Raw genomic sequence first — 12645 nt, forward strand, 5'->3', positions numbered from 1 at the left:
AGTGTGTGTATAAAAATTAAAATTGCATGTGCGAGTCGTTGTAGTGGTGTTGTTGTCTGGCATATTGATCCATTAATCTACGCTTTTCGTCAATATACTTTTGGCGCTCAGAGTTCCTATGCCAGTACCCATACTCCTTCCACCATGCAATCAAATCACGAAGAGACTTCTCAGAGTGAGTCCACAATCTAAAACATTTGTGATCAACGTAGATTGGGTCCTGAAGGCTCCTGAAATCTTGCGAAATCATTGAAAACCCTGGAGGAATAACCATGAGGGTAAAACGCAGAGGGTTGTTAACACCATCAGATGATGTCTTTCTCTTGGGGTTTGGTGGTATAATAGCCCATGTGATACTATCTGGCTTCAATGCGCTCTCCTGTATGAGGTCGCGCTCCACCTTGCTATAGTCTGAGGTTTGCCTATATTTTGGATGTGTATAAAATTCCTCAAGGTTTAACTTGAGGGTTTCGCAAAATTGCGCTATAATTTGGTCGAGGTTATTGAATTTCTCCTTTTGTATGTAGAGTTCCTTTCCAAGCTCCCCTGGTATCCTTTGGTTTTTCTCATGAATCACAAATGTTGCAAAGTTAAAGGGGTCTACACATGTCTTTATGACCAAATTTAGGCGATCCCATTCGCTCATTGGACATATGCAACATTCACCAACAGGAATCTCAGCTTGTTTGAGAAATGAAACTGTCTTGTGAAGAGGCCACATGCGATAACAAGGATGTCTTATTGCACGTCTATACTGAATCTTTTTCTTTTCGGCAAATTCGGTAAAGAGCGGTTTTTTAGAATAGTTTACATCGAACTTTACTAGGGGTGATAAATATTCATCAATGTGCTCATCCTCCAAATCAGCCAGGAATCTTGTTAGAATATACTTTCTCTGGTACGCTGTGAGACTAATCTCAATTCTATATGTACTTCTTCCATTCTCTATAATAGGATCATAGTCAAGTTTTACAACACGTGCGCTAAACGTTTCGCCTTTAAGATTGATGTTTCTATTATATTCCCTAGAAGACCTGTGTACATCAGTTTTGAATTGATAATAATCCGAAATGTGAGCGCGAAGCTGATATGGAAGAACCGTTGCTTTTGCAAATTTATCAAACAAGTCGTCAAAACGACACAGCACATGCGATCCTGACCTCAAGGCAGCTCTATCAAGTTGAAGAACCTCATAAAATGTTTCAGAACTTGAAGGCTGCGTAAATGGTAATCTAAAATCATAAAATGGGCTTTGGAGTTCATCCTTGATAAATAAAAGATAAGGAAGCATTCTAGGCATATCTTGTCGCTCGAACAACAAAAGTGAATATGCTTCCAAGTCAAGCTCATCAAGTTTTGTTGGATTAGCCAAAATCTCCTGCACGGCCTCCTCACCGCTCAGTTCATCATCCAGAGATCCATTACATAATTTCTCTGCAATGAAACCACATTCTATAGGATGGATACGAGTGGTGTCAAGGGAATCTGTAGCTTCTGATTGGCTAATTTTGATAAAGGAGGCACAATTTAGGAATACCACACTACCGATAATATCATCCTTTCCTTGTAAATGGCTCAACTTTATTTGACTTCGATTAGAAATTGTTGAAAACTTTAGCATTCTTGTGAGCTCTAAGCTTTTGCGCGGTCCCAAGCCAGCTATAAATTGTAATTGCGATTCAGTATGAGGACATTTTTTCACCCTATTGATATCAACACCCGCGTCACAAACAACAGAAACAATAGTAGATTCCAGAGCTGACTGAAATCTCTCCTGCGGGATCATGTATTGCAATGGGTGCAACTTTAGTCTAAGTAGAACATTTTCATCGTATACTTTCCACAGATTCAAAGTTTCAGCGAGTGGATCAATATACCAACGAGCAAGAGATAATGCCATTTGATCCTCCTTATCACCACCTCTTGTGCTTGTAGAAACGAGTCTAGGGACTTCACAAGATGCTCTTTTAAGTGATATATCCGTGTCAAGCTTTGGAAGTAGGTATTTTTCAACTCTAGAGTAAAGGTCAAGAGAATAAATGTTTGTTAACCCAACCAGAATAACAGATGGTCTGTGTGCCTTTATGGTAGAAGTTAAAATGTCTACATCAGACATAACTTGCTGGAAATTTGGCAAGCTTGTGTAACCAGACAATTTTGTGTTGATGGCAAGCGACAAAAGACTATCTAGAACGATGCTAGCCTTTGATTCGCCAAAGTTGTTCACTAGACAGGCGTGCACCCGTAATCCATCGCTGGCAGAATCGTTTACCAATGCCAATACAGTATCATTAAAATTCGGCGCAACATCCAACTTGTATTGTAACATACGCTGGGAGTGTAGTATTACAGACGCCTGTGCTTTCTTGAGCAATAGTTCGCGAATCTCTTTTCTAAACTTTGGTATGAGCTCTACATTTACTAAACGGTCAAGAATTGCACGATGTACATATTTCCATATACTGTGGCTAGAAATGTTGTTTGGGCAATAAGCAAAGGCAAGCTGATCCAACAAGTTTCTTCTCCAGTGTCTATCCTTATCCTCAGCTTCAGTGAGCATAAGTTCTTCTCTTTCAAGGATGGATTTTTGGTGCTCCAATTGTTCTCTATATGTATCATTAACGAGTTGCTTGGCTGCGTAAGTCAATTGTTTATAACGTTCGTACCATTCACCAAATCTTTGGTGGAATGCATCATCCTTCCAAGGCGCAGTTTCAGCTGCGTTTAATGGGTGAATAGTGATTTTTATCATACCATCATTTTCCAGATTCAAAAGATGCAAATAAAGCTCAACTAGTTTTGAGTCTTCCCTCTTGTCCTCCAAGAATCTCAGACGATCCCTTCTCTCTTTAAAATTTCTAGGGTAGTCATAGTGCATTTGTGAATGCATGTTTAATTTCCTGAATGGGAAGCGATAAAGACGTTTGCAAAACCAAGATGATTCAGCAACATCTACATCAGCCTCTCCCTTGGGTGTGGTGGTACAGGTAATACTGCAATAATTGCGATAATAATCACGGAGTAGACGTCTTATGGATATGTGATTTGCCAATTTTTTTGCATGGTAATCTACCAATGCCTTATATACACGTTTTCCTGTTGTATATGGACCTGTGCAGTATTGTGAACATATATCTTCAATCTGCTGTTCTTCGTTTCCCTCTATTGCCACTTGAGTTTCCAAACTTCCGGTGGCACCTAACAAGTTCCAAGTTTCCCTTACATCTGACATCTTTATCCTAAGATCGGATGATCCATGGACTAGAGATTTTTCAAGTACCGCATATAACTGATCGGCACTAGCAATATAATCATTCCATATTTCATGCAATCCATACTGTTCACAAGATCCAATTAGATGTATTGCCGTATCTCTGCGTCTGAACCCTGTAGTTTTTTGGATTGTAAACTGACTTGCAACTACATTTCCTTGGGATTCTGATTGTACTGCATCAGCATTATATAATGGATCATCGTCATATTCCATATCTTGAAGTTCTGCGTCATCCATTTCACCTAGTCCAAGATCCTCTTGAGAATGTTTTACAGGTGAATCATGAGCGGGGGCAGGTTCGTCTACCTCCATAGGCTCCTCATTTTCTATATCCATTGGGGTTGCAGCATCCAGTTGTTCTTGCTCATCTTGTGCGTCCAAACCTGACACTGGTTCACTTGACGGGGAATCTGGGCTAGCTCTATGAATGGGAAAGTCTTGTAAAGCTGCTTGTACTTCTGAAACGGCATCTGGAGAAAGAGGGGAGTTTATAGGTGTATATTTGGGGCTAGAACCATGTGTTGGTTCCTCAAGAACTTCAAAATCTCCAAAAATATCGTCCTCAACCTCAAAAGTGGGCTCGAAATCATCTTCTTCAACTTCTTGCTCCTTTTGTACAGGTTCCACGGTTGCAACTTTTGGTGGATTAAGTTGTGTATGGAAATGAAATAGTAGGTGGTTCGAGACGTCAATCAAATCCTCAATAGTATCAAAGTTTATCGAGTAGTATAGTACATCACTAGGTAATTTCTCGTGTCCAATAAGCTCAATATTCTTTTGTATCTCTGAAGATAAGCTGCTTAGTCTAACCCACTCTGAATCCAACTGGTAGATTCTCCAGACGATTGCATCAGTGAGGGGTGGACAGACTAGATGACGTTTGTGATAAAGTATGAATGGAACTTCCCATCTTTCATTGAGCAACCAGTTGAGTACCATTTCGCATTTTTCCTTGGTATCCTGAAAGGGTGGCTGCTCCTGAGTAGGAAATGTGTCTTTGAAAACGCTTTCATATGCTTTCTTGATGCGATCCTTGGATAAATCTGCGCTAAATTCGGATAAAAGACGCTTTGTCATCCAAGTTGCCTCATTCTGTATTTCTCGATGGTCTGTAGACCTTGGTCTATCCTTGTACCTTATAAACAAACGTTCAGGTTGATCTACAGCACGAATCTCATCATCCTCCTTGGTCAAATACTCCCTGGCAAGTTCATCTGGATCTGCATAATTCTCAAGAGTTGGCTCCTCTGGTTTGGGTTGCTGTTGCTGTTCCTCCTGCTCAATTTCATAGTCAGATTCCACAGCTTCTTCTGCAGCTTGCACAACACGCTCGTTCTTGAGGATCTGAACGACCAAATCAACTTCGCCAAAACACTCCGCTACAGTGGCCCAAACATCGCTGAGTTCAAAGGCTCTGCTTGCTGTTTCATCTTCCTCAAACCACGAGTCATCATAGTCAGAGTGAACTTTTCCTTGCCTAGCTCCCTTTTTCAAACGGCGCAAGTTCTTGCTGGTATAATCGTCGTCATCTTCATCCTTCTTCCAGTTGGCACCGGTATTTTCAGCAATGAGTTCGAGATCCTCTTCATCCAGTTTGTTTGGCTCGTATTCAACGTCGGAGGCGTCATCTGGAGGGTTGACTTCTTCCTCTTCCTCAACTTCATCGATGATAAAGTCTCTCATTTCCTCTGGGATCTCAGATGACATGCCACCGTCGAGTTCGTCGTCCTCCGACTCTTCACTCTCCTCGTTGTCGTCCGCGGAATCGTCTGATTCTTCAGCCATTGTGTCCAGGTAATTCTCCTTTGCAAGCAGGGATTTTGAGAGTTTTACCTGCTTCTTATTTTTGGTTTCCTCCTCGACATCTTCGCCTGGGAGATCCGGCTCTGGAGAATTCGCGCGTTTTCTCTTCTGAACATCGGATTCCTGGTCGGATGACCCCTCCAACGACGCCTTATCTTCAATGTCATCCATTATTGGCTAAAAACGTGAGGACCTCAACAAAAAACTACACTTGGGGGATAACCTCTAAAAAATTGTATAAACCATAATGTAACCCGTATTAGCCAAATATATGATATGAATTGTCGATATAGTTGGCGCTTTGTGAAAATAATAAAAGGTTAAAGTCAAAATGGCCTACAGGAAACAGGAGCCCAATTTGCCGTAACACATAGGCTCACTACCAATAATCAGCGACACAGGCCAATTCCCCGGTAATCGTAGCATCACGTATTTATATCGCAAATGTAACGGGACCCATGCCCTCGGAGCTCTCCACCCGGCCAGCGTCAAAGCGGCCTGTATCTACACATTCCTAACCGGCCGTCCACAGCCTCCTCTAGTCACATGTATACTCTCCCATTTATGGACTGGAACGAAATACTCGCCGATATATCGGCATACATGTAAACTGACGGACGTAGCAACGCTCCTATCTAGAAAAGTAAAAGTAGATATTACATTACTGCTATAGCTTAAATTGTACAATTATTCCCTAGAGCTCCTGGGAAGAAATTAGCCGGAAAAACGACTTACCCCTTGGGTGTCTCCCGGAAGACCCATGAAACTGAAATCGCCTTGCCAAGCAGCTCCGTACCGTTCAAATCTATGCATTAGGTGCCATCAAATGAATAAAAACAAACTGTCGATGGCTGATTGCGCCTCCTCACGGGACTTGTACTCCAAGAGAGCGTAGCCCTTAACGTAGCCACTTCTGCGATCCAAATTCAAGTGAACACTCGATACTGTTCCGTAATTCTCGAAAACGTCCCTCACATCCTCTTCCTGGGCCTCTTCGTGGACACCAGTGACCAATACGATCCATCCCTCGATTGCTGCACGTTATTATGAACTCTAAAGCGTTTAAGAAAGCTATAAGTCTACCAAGAACGTTTGACGTACATTTTACGGGATTTACGACTCCGCTGTCCACTATCATATCAGCGCCGCCTTCCTAAACACATTTTACTGGGAGAAAATAAACAAACTCTATCCACAGACTCTGACATTTCTAGACTTGTAAGTATAAAATTAAATAATTAGGCAAGGTGAAGAAGAGTTCCACCATAACATTAGATTCTATACTGTTTAAACAACGACTTTGATTCCGTGCACGCAAAACCGTAGATAATTGTGGGAAAGTACAACACCGGAATGTTCTCAGTCGAAAGTGGCAAGAATCCTGCAACCTTTAGAGCAAGCAGCCATCTTCTAAAGCTATGCTCCTTCTTAAACACCAGCTTCATTGTTCGTTTGGTAGTAATTGTGGGTGTAAACTTAATTATAAACCCTGCAGACTTTACTTGACACTTGTACTCGCTGTTATTGAGCGTTATCAAGGCTGTCTTGTCGTACTTTGTCTCATGTAGAGATATAGTTCCGGGCTTTGCAACAACGTACTGATATTTTAGGGTGATTTTCTTGATAGGCTTCTCAAATACATACTCAAACTGACCCAAGACAGCGAGTATATTCTGATAATCAGTCAAAAGTGGAATTAATAAATCAAAGCGTTCCTCAAACTTGCTACCCTTTCTAGTATATAGACGCAAGCGTCTCTCCTTTTCATATTTTTCAATACTCAAGTCACTCTTCTCCCAAACCAAGAATGGATCGTCCGCGGCAGGGTGGGTATACAAGAGTATTTTCTCGCGGAAGACATTAAAGGCACGTCTCTCCTCGGGGGCTTGTTCATCAAATATCTTTATTGGGAATATAAACTCTTTTAGTGCTGAGTTTATGTTCGCGTCGGGCTCCTCATGTTCTAAAAATCCGCTAAAAGTCAGAGCAAACTTCCATCTTGAGAATTCTACCGGGTTCGTGCAATCAAGGCTCATCCTTATAACCTTGTCGGCCTTTTGTATAATCATGATCTTACGCAATTTTTCATCAACGTGAATTGCTGTATTTGTTGGTTGGAAGACAATTATAGGCACTGCTATTGGGGAGTTTTGTTGGTCATAGAGCTGAATGTAACCCTTTGAAACTACGCAAACCTGCCCAAGTGTGTTATTAATATCTCCCTTTAATAGCTTCAACTCACTGTTCTTGAGGTCTGCCAAAAACTTTTCGTATTTCTCTCTGTCATCTATTGCAAGAACATAAGTTTCCCTCTTTTCTGAATTCACATTGGTTATGATTGCAACCTCACTGGTCGTACTGTTTATCTTATAATAATCTGCTGTTGTATCCACCAAAACAGGCTTGTCGTTAGAATCAATGTATAGCTCAAGGAAGTTATCTCTAAATCTGTAAAATGTCTCCTCATCCTTGCTGATACTTGTAATAACAGATGGCTCACCATCACTACTGTGATCGATATCCAACATCTCTTCTGTGCAGAACCTAATCCTCTTGATGAGGGCATTTAGAGCTATGGAAGACCTAGAGTCCCTAGGAACAAGATACAAAATTTTAAGATCCACACTTTTCAAAGTACTATGTTCAGTAGATATGCTTGGAGATGCATCAGAGCTGCAATCATGAGTCTGGTTGCTATTCCACTGTACACTTTTAAACATAACCATGCAATATATTGTGAATGGTATGTTAAAAAATGAATCGATTGGAAGTCCATTTGGGAACGTTGCCACAGGAATAGTAATATCTCCATCATATCCTTGTATGCGAAATAAAACACACTGATCGCAAGGGAATATCCTAGGTCTATTAGCTAAATTTGGTCCATATGCAATAAGAGCATTGAGATCCTGATCATAGGATAAAAGGGTGGGAATCATATCCGATATAACAGAAACACTTTGTGTAGTATCAAGGATACAAGAAAATAGCGAGTCACTCTGATTAATAGAAAAGTTGATAGCCTGTGAAAAATGAATTGCGATCAAATCACTTGGCCAATGATCTTCTGGTTCCAATGTTGATAAATCAATGCTAGAGTAAATGGTCAGTCTACGATCTTCGACAATGAATCCTGCATATTGAAGAGCGTGATACATGCGATTATACAAGTCAGAAGTGTTCAATGTTATTATATGATACATGTCGTCTTCTTTGAGAATGAAACGCAAGTTCCCAAAATCGGTATTTACAACTTGCACATTTGATAGAGGAAGACGATCTGTAGATGTTACATGTTCCCTATCTTCAGCCAAAGTGTGAATGAGTATAACTCCGTCATTTATTTCAAATAATCGCATCTGTGATTCATATTCTGATTCTATTTCATCCACAAAGGAGTACAAAGCCGTGCATCTATAAAAGTAGGACGTGTTCGATTTGAAACTCATGGCATTCTTGACAATCTCTAGTAGTTTATCATACATGTCACGTTGTTCAGAGGTGCTCTTTAGTACATATGCTGCGTGTAATGACCTATTGTTGAGGTCATCTTCGCCAACGTTCTGGTGCTCTCTTGTAACCTCTTTCTCAACAACATCCTGTCGTTTTACCGTATTTGCAAATAAATGACGCAATTGCAAAATTTGCTTCTGCGCAGATAAGATGAACTGTTCTGGTCTAGATGTACCCCTGGCTTTGAGATTATCTATAATGCTGTGTAAGCGCTGAATTTCTACCCTCTGATCTTCAGATAGTCTCTTGTACGATAACAAATCATTTTCAACTTGGATCAGACACTTTCCCATTGCGGCAGTCTCCCGCTTTCGAACGTCACAAATCACGTGAGACTCTCCAACATAGTGGGTATCGAGGCGAGGATTCTTGCTAGGCTCTGGAAGGTTTGGCAATATTTCAAGTTTAAGGTGCTTGATTTCCCTTAGCAACCTCTCCTTTTCTTCCTTCAGGAACTCATTCTCCTTTGGAAGAATATTCAACTTTGTCGACAATTCCTTGATGGTTTCATTCCTCTTTATCATTTCTGAGTCATCATTCAAGGACTTTATCTTGAGCTTTTCAAATTCGGACATATCAACCTCATACCTCTTTGAAATTGCCTCATAATCAGCGATTATATTCTGCATTTGTACTCTTAATTCCTTGTTGTTTTCCTCATACTTTTGTACTTCTTCCTTGTGCATGTCATTAGTCTTCGAGAGGGCGGCGTTATATCGTTCAACTGTCTTTTCCAAAATATTTATACGTTCACGCTGGTACTCAATGACAGCCTCCGCATGTTCCAAGATCATTTCATTGCGATTCTTTTCCAATGTATCTGTACGGTTCTTGGGACCCTCAAAAGAGGCTCTCGATGATAGAGATGCTCTACGCTTGACAGGCTCTTGTGACTCTAATCTAGGTGTAGTCTCAACTTTTAAAACAGTCTTGATGTTCTCCAGCAAAGCCTGTGGATCCTCGGCATTTTCTATACTCTTTAGTGGAGTAACCAGTTTGCACTGACGATTTTCAACGTCCACCAACATCTCGTCGTTGGCATGTTGATCGATAAAACGATCAACAGCTGCGTCAAATATCGACATATTTAGTCCGCCAAACGTCGCCATGTGTTGCTTGGACAGAGTGTCAATTCTGTGAACTAGACAATGGAACCCTCTGGGTTGTGACCAAGTGTGTGAAATGCGGATTCTTGCAAAGCAATTAGTGGTCTACTATTACGCTCATAACATTGATAAAGGGGTCTACATGTTTGTATATAGCCGTGAACTGGGTATACGGCGCATCGAATGGTGTAGAGCTACACAAATTTTATTTTCAGTACCAATATCAAGGACCGATACACAAATTTAAAAATAAATCACAGAATCAAAGCCAAAACTCTCCTCTAGAATCGATGTGGTACGGCCTTGTCTAGACGACAATTATGCAAACCAAGTGCTCTCTGTAAAACGAACTTGTCTGGGCTTCTACATGGATTATAGCAAATATTCAAGTAAAATCTCGGCGGAGAAGGCACAAAAATGGGTAGAGTCGGAAGAAAACGGTAAAGCGCAGGAGAATCTCCCAGATTTGATCCATCAAATCTCAAAACTGCTGGATACCGGACTCGATCGCGAATTTCTCAACCTTTTGGTCAAGCTCTGCAAGCAAGGTGTGAACCCTAACGCCCTGGTTCACATCCTGAGGAGGCTGATGCACAAGCGCCACGCATTTCTCTCAAACAGCGAAGGATGACCTCTTGGTACATATAATGTTAAATTAATGCATAAAATGTCTAGTGTGTGATTATATGACGAAGATTTTTGGTGTTTTCCCCTGTCCGGAGCCCCTCTCGCGTCACTTGGCCCAAACAAGGCTCCAGTAGAGAATTCTAAAGACGATCCATGTGAATCTGAGCATAAAGCACAATAATAGAGCAGGATTTCCGGCCACCTGGTCCGATGTGTGTGGTAAGACAGCGCATGCAAATTCCAGGGATAGCGCTCACACATTTTCCTCGGAATGTGCCGTTCAGTTTAATTTTTAACTAATTTTCCGCATTCCAACGATTAACCACCAAATTGCACCTGGAACGGACACTAGGCCACTACATGAGGTGTGGCAACGATAGCGACAAGTAGACCTGTTGTACCAGAGTTTGGGCCAAGTCCAAAGCTTTGCGTATTACTAGTGTTCATGTACACATAAAAGGTGACATTCGTAGGCTTTGGCTCTAGTAAAGGATGGAAGACAAAATTGGAGATCCACTCGTCTATGAGTCTCCTTCGGAGAAGCTGGAAATAAAAAATGAGACGCTACTGGAACGATACAGTTCAAACATTCTGGAACAGCCCGGAGAAGTCGATAATGTCACGAGGTACATCGACATATTCCAGGATTCTGATGAATACGAATCTGAATTGTATGGTTTGCGCGAAACTAGGAATGATTTTAATTATCAACGCGACTCTGATGATCTATACCGCACTAGTGCAAGGCAACTTACGTTTTCAGATAGAGTAGCAAAGGAAAGACTCAAGCTCCAGAGCAACAAGCGATCTGGAAGCCTGCGCAGCTCATCAGCCCGTTCTTACAGGTATTATAATCCCCTTGAAAGAAGTGCACGCTTCGATAGGTTTATAGGACGGCGGATTCCTCACAGGATTGAATGTGAACTTGAGATGCCAAGTGACCAAACTGATATGGCCGTGTACAGAGATTTAGACTCTTGCTCTGATAAAATTGCACTACGACATTCCAAAATAGACTCAAGATTGAATGCGCAAGTTAATTACATTAAGACAGTGCAAAATAGTATTAGAATTAAAAAACCACAGACTGAAACGAGACTAGAAAATAAAAGGTTGGAGGAGGAAAACAAACTTTTGAAGGCAGAAAATGAAAAGGTGATGAAGGAGCTGGAATTTACAAAACAAAACCTTCAAAACATGGAATCTGATTTAATCATTGAAAGAAAGCATAACCAAGAGGCATTAAAAGACAAAATACAGCTGCAAAACAAAATAAATCTCTACTCTCAAGAAAACAAGTCCCTAATATCATCGCAAGAAATCATACAAAACATGCATAAAAACGAAATTGATGAACTGAACAAGAGAAAGTTCGAACTCTCCAACAAGGTAGCAGTCTTGCAAAAGGACTTGGATTATTTTAAAGACAATCTACAAGAATCACACAAGATTAATGAAAATTTGAAGAGTGAGATAACCACGTTGCTTGAAACGCTAAAAAATGATAAACATGAATTACAGCGGTTGAAGAATGAAAACAAGAGGTTGATGGAAGACAACTCCATATACAAATCACAAAATTCCTCCCTTATAGAGATAAACGATAGGTTAAGATCAAGAAGCCTGTTTAGATCTCAAAATGTAAACACCTCTTGTGATAACTCATGCAAATCCAACAGCTCTCAGTCAACAATAAAAAGCTATGTTTCTGAATGTACCATAATATCTGATAATAGAGATCAGCCCTATAATAATATACAAGATTTTAACTTTGAAGGTATGCTCCAAATGTCTGTATCAGAAACACCGGAAGTTTACGAACTCACACCACAAATTGAATCAATCAACCCTGAACAACCCTCAAGTGATCTAGAGTGCAAAGACCTAAAACTGGCTCAAAGTTTAAAGTTATCCAATCCTACTACGAAATGGGTACTTAATAGGGTCTCCAGGCAGTCAAGTGTTGATGCTTTACGTCATCTAAAAGACAAGATCAAAAACATCTCAGACGAGTGCAATATTCCAACAATCAACATAAATCCCACAATAAATTGTCTACACAGCAATGTAACAATAAATCTCATACAAAACAAATTGGAGCTCATATCGCAGCATTTAAAAGGTTCAAATCCAAATTGTTTTGCTCATTAATTTTATTATATTATACATTTATGACATAGCCAAAGCAGATATTGCGAGAGGGACAAAAACTAGATTGGTGGTGTAGGAATTATTTTAAACTTACAGAAACGTTGTGTGGAAGCTATCATTGCCATTGACGTAAAAGTTGACAAGCATAGACCCAAACTCATAGGAAGCTAC

General features: G+C 40.5%; 5 protein-coding genes across 5 annotated transcripts; 2 read left to right on the plus strand and 3 right to left on the minus strand.

Annotated features, from left to right (window-relative positions):
- Nucleotides 1-16: 16 nt before the first annotated feature.
- BEWA_053280 (conserved hypothetical protein) lies at nt 17-5248 on the minus strand (the record flags this gene model as incomplete). Its single annotated transcript, XM_004832668.1, has 1 exon — nt 17-5248. One exon carries the CDS (start codon nt 5246-5248, stop codon nt 17-19), a length of 5232 nt encoding a protein of 1743 aa, XP_004832725.1.
- A 560-nt stretch (nt 5249-5808) lies between these two features.
- On the minus strand, nt 5809-6285 carry BEWA_053290 (RNA recognition motif domain containing protein; the record flags this gene model as incomplete). Its single annotated transcript, XM_004832669.1, has 4 exons — nt 5809-5882; nt 5920-6111; nt 6179-6230; nt 6265-6285. 4 exons carry the CDS (start codon nt 6283-6285, stop codon nt 5809-5811), a joined length of 339 nt encoding a protein of 112 aa, XP_004832726.1.
- Nucleotides 6286-6348: 63 nt separating this feature from the next.
- BEWA_053300 (conserved hypothetical protein) lies at nt 6349-9699 on the minus strand (the record flags this gene model as incomplete). The annotated part of the gene is made up of 1 exon (XM_004832670.1): nt 6349-9699. One exon carries the CDS (start codon nt 9697-9699, stop codon nt 6349-6351), a length of 3351 nt encoding a protein of 1116 aa, XP_004832727.1.
- Nucleotides 9700-10063: 364 nt separating this feature from the next.
- Nucleotides 10064-10327, plus strand: BEWA_053310 (conserved hypothetical protein; the record flags this gene model as incomplete). Its single annotated transcript, XM_004832671.1, has 1 exon — nt 10064-10327. One exon carries the CDS (start codon nt 10064-10066, stop codon nt 10325-10327), a length of 264 nt encoding a protein of 87 aa, XP_004832728.1.
- A 290-nt stretch (nt 10328-10617) lies between these two features.
- BEWA_053320 (conserved hypothetical protein) lies at nt 10618-12474 on the plus strand (the record flags this gene model as incomplete). Its single annotated transcript, XM_004832672.1, has 1 exon — nt 10618-12474. The coding sequence occupies exon 1, from the start codon at nt 10816-10818 to the stop codon at nt 12472-12474; it is 1659 nt and encodes a 552-aa protein (XP_004832729.1). The 5' UTR covers nt 10618-10815.
- Between the last annotated feature and the right edge of the window lie 171 nt (nt 12475-12645).

Source organism: Theileria equi (assembly GCF_000342415.1).
Source record: "Theileria equi strain WA chromosome 4 map unlocalized gcontig_1105316255039, whole genome shotgun sequence".
NCBI classification, from domain to species: domain Eukaryota; phylum Apicomplexa; class Aconoidasida; order Piroplasmida; family Theileriidae; genus Theileria; species Theileria equi.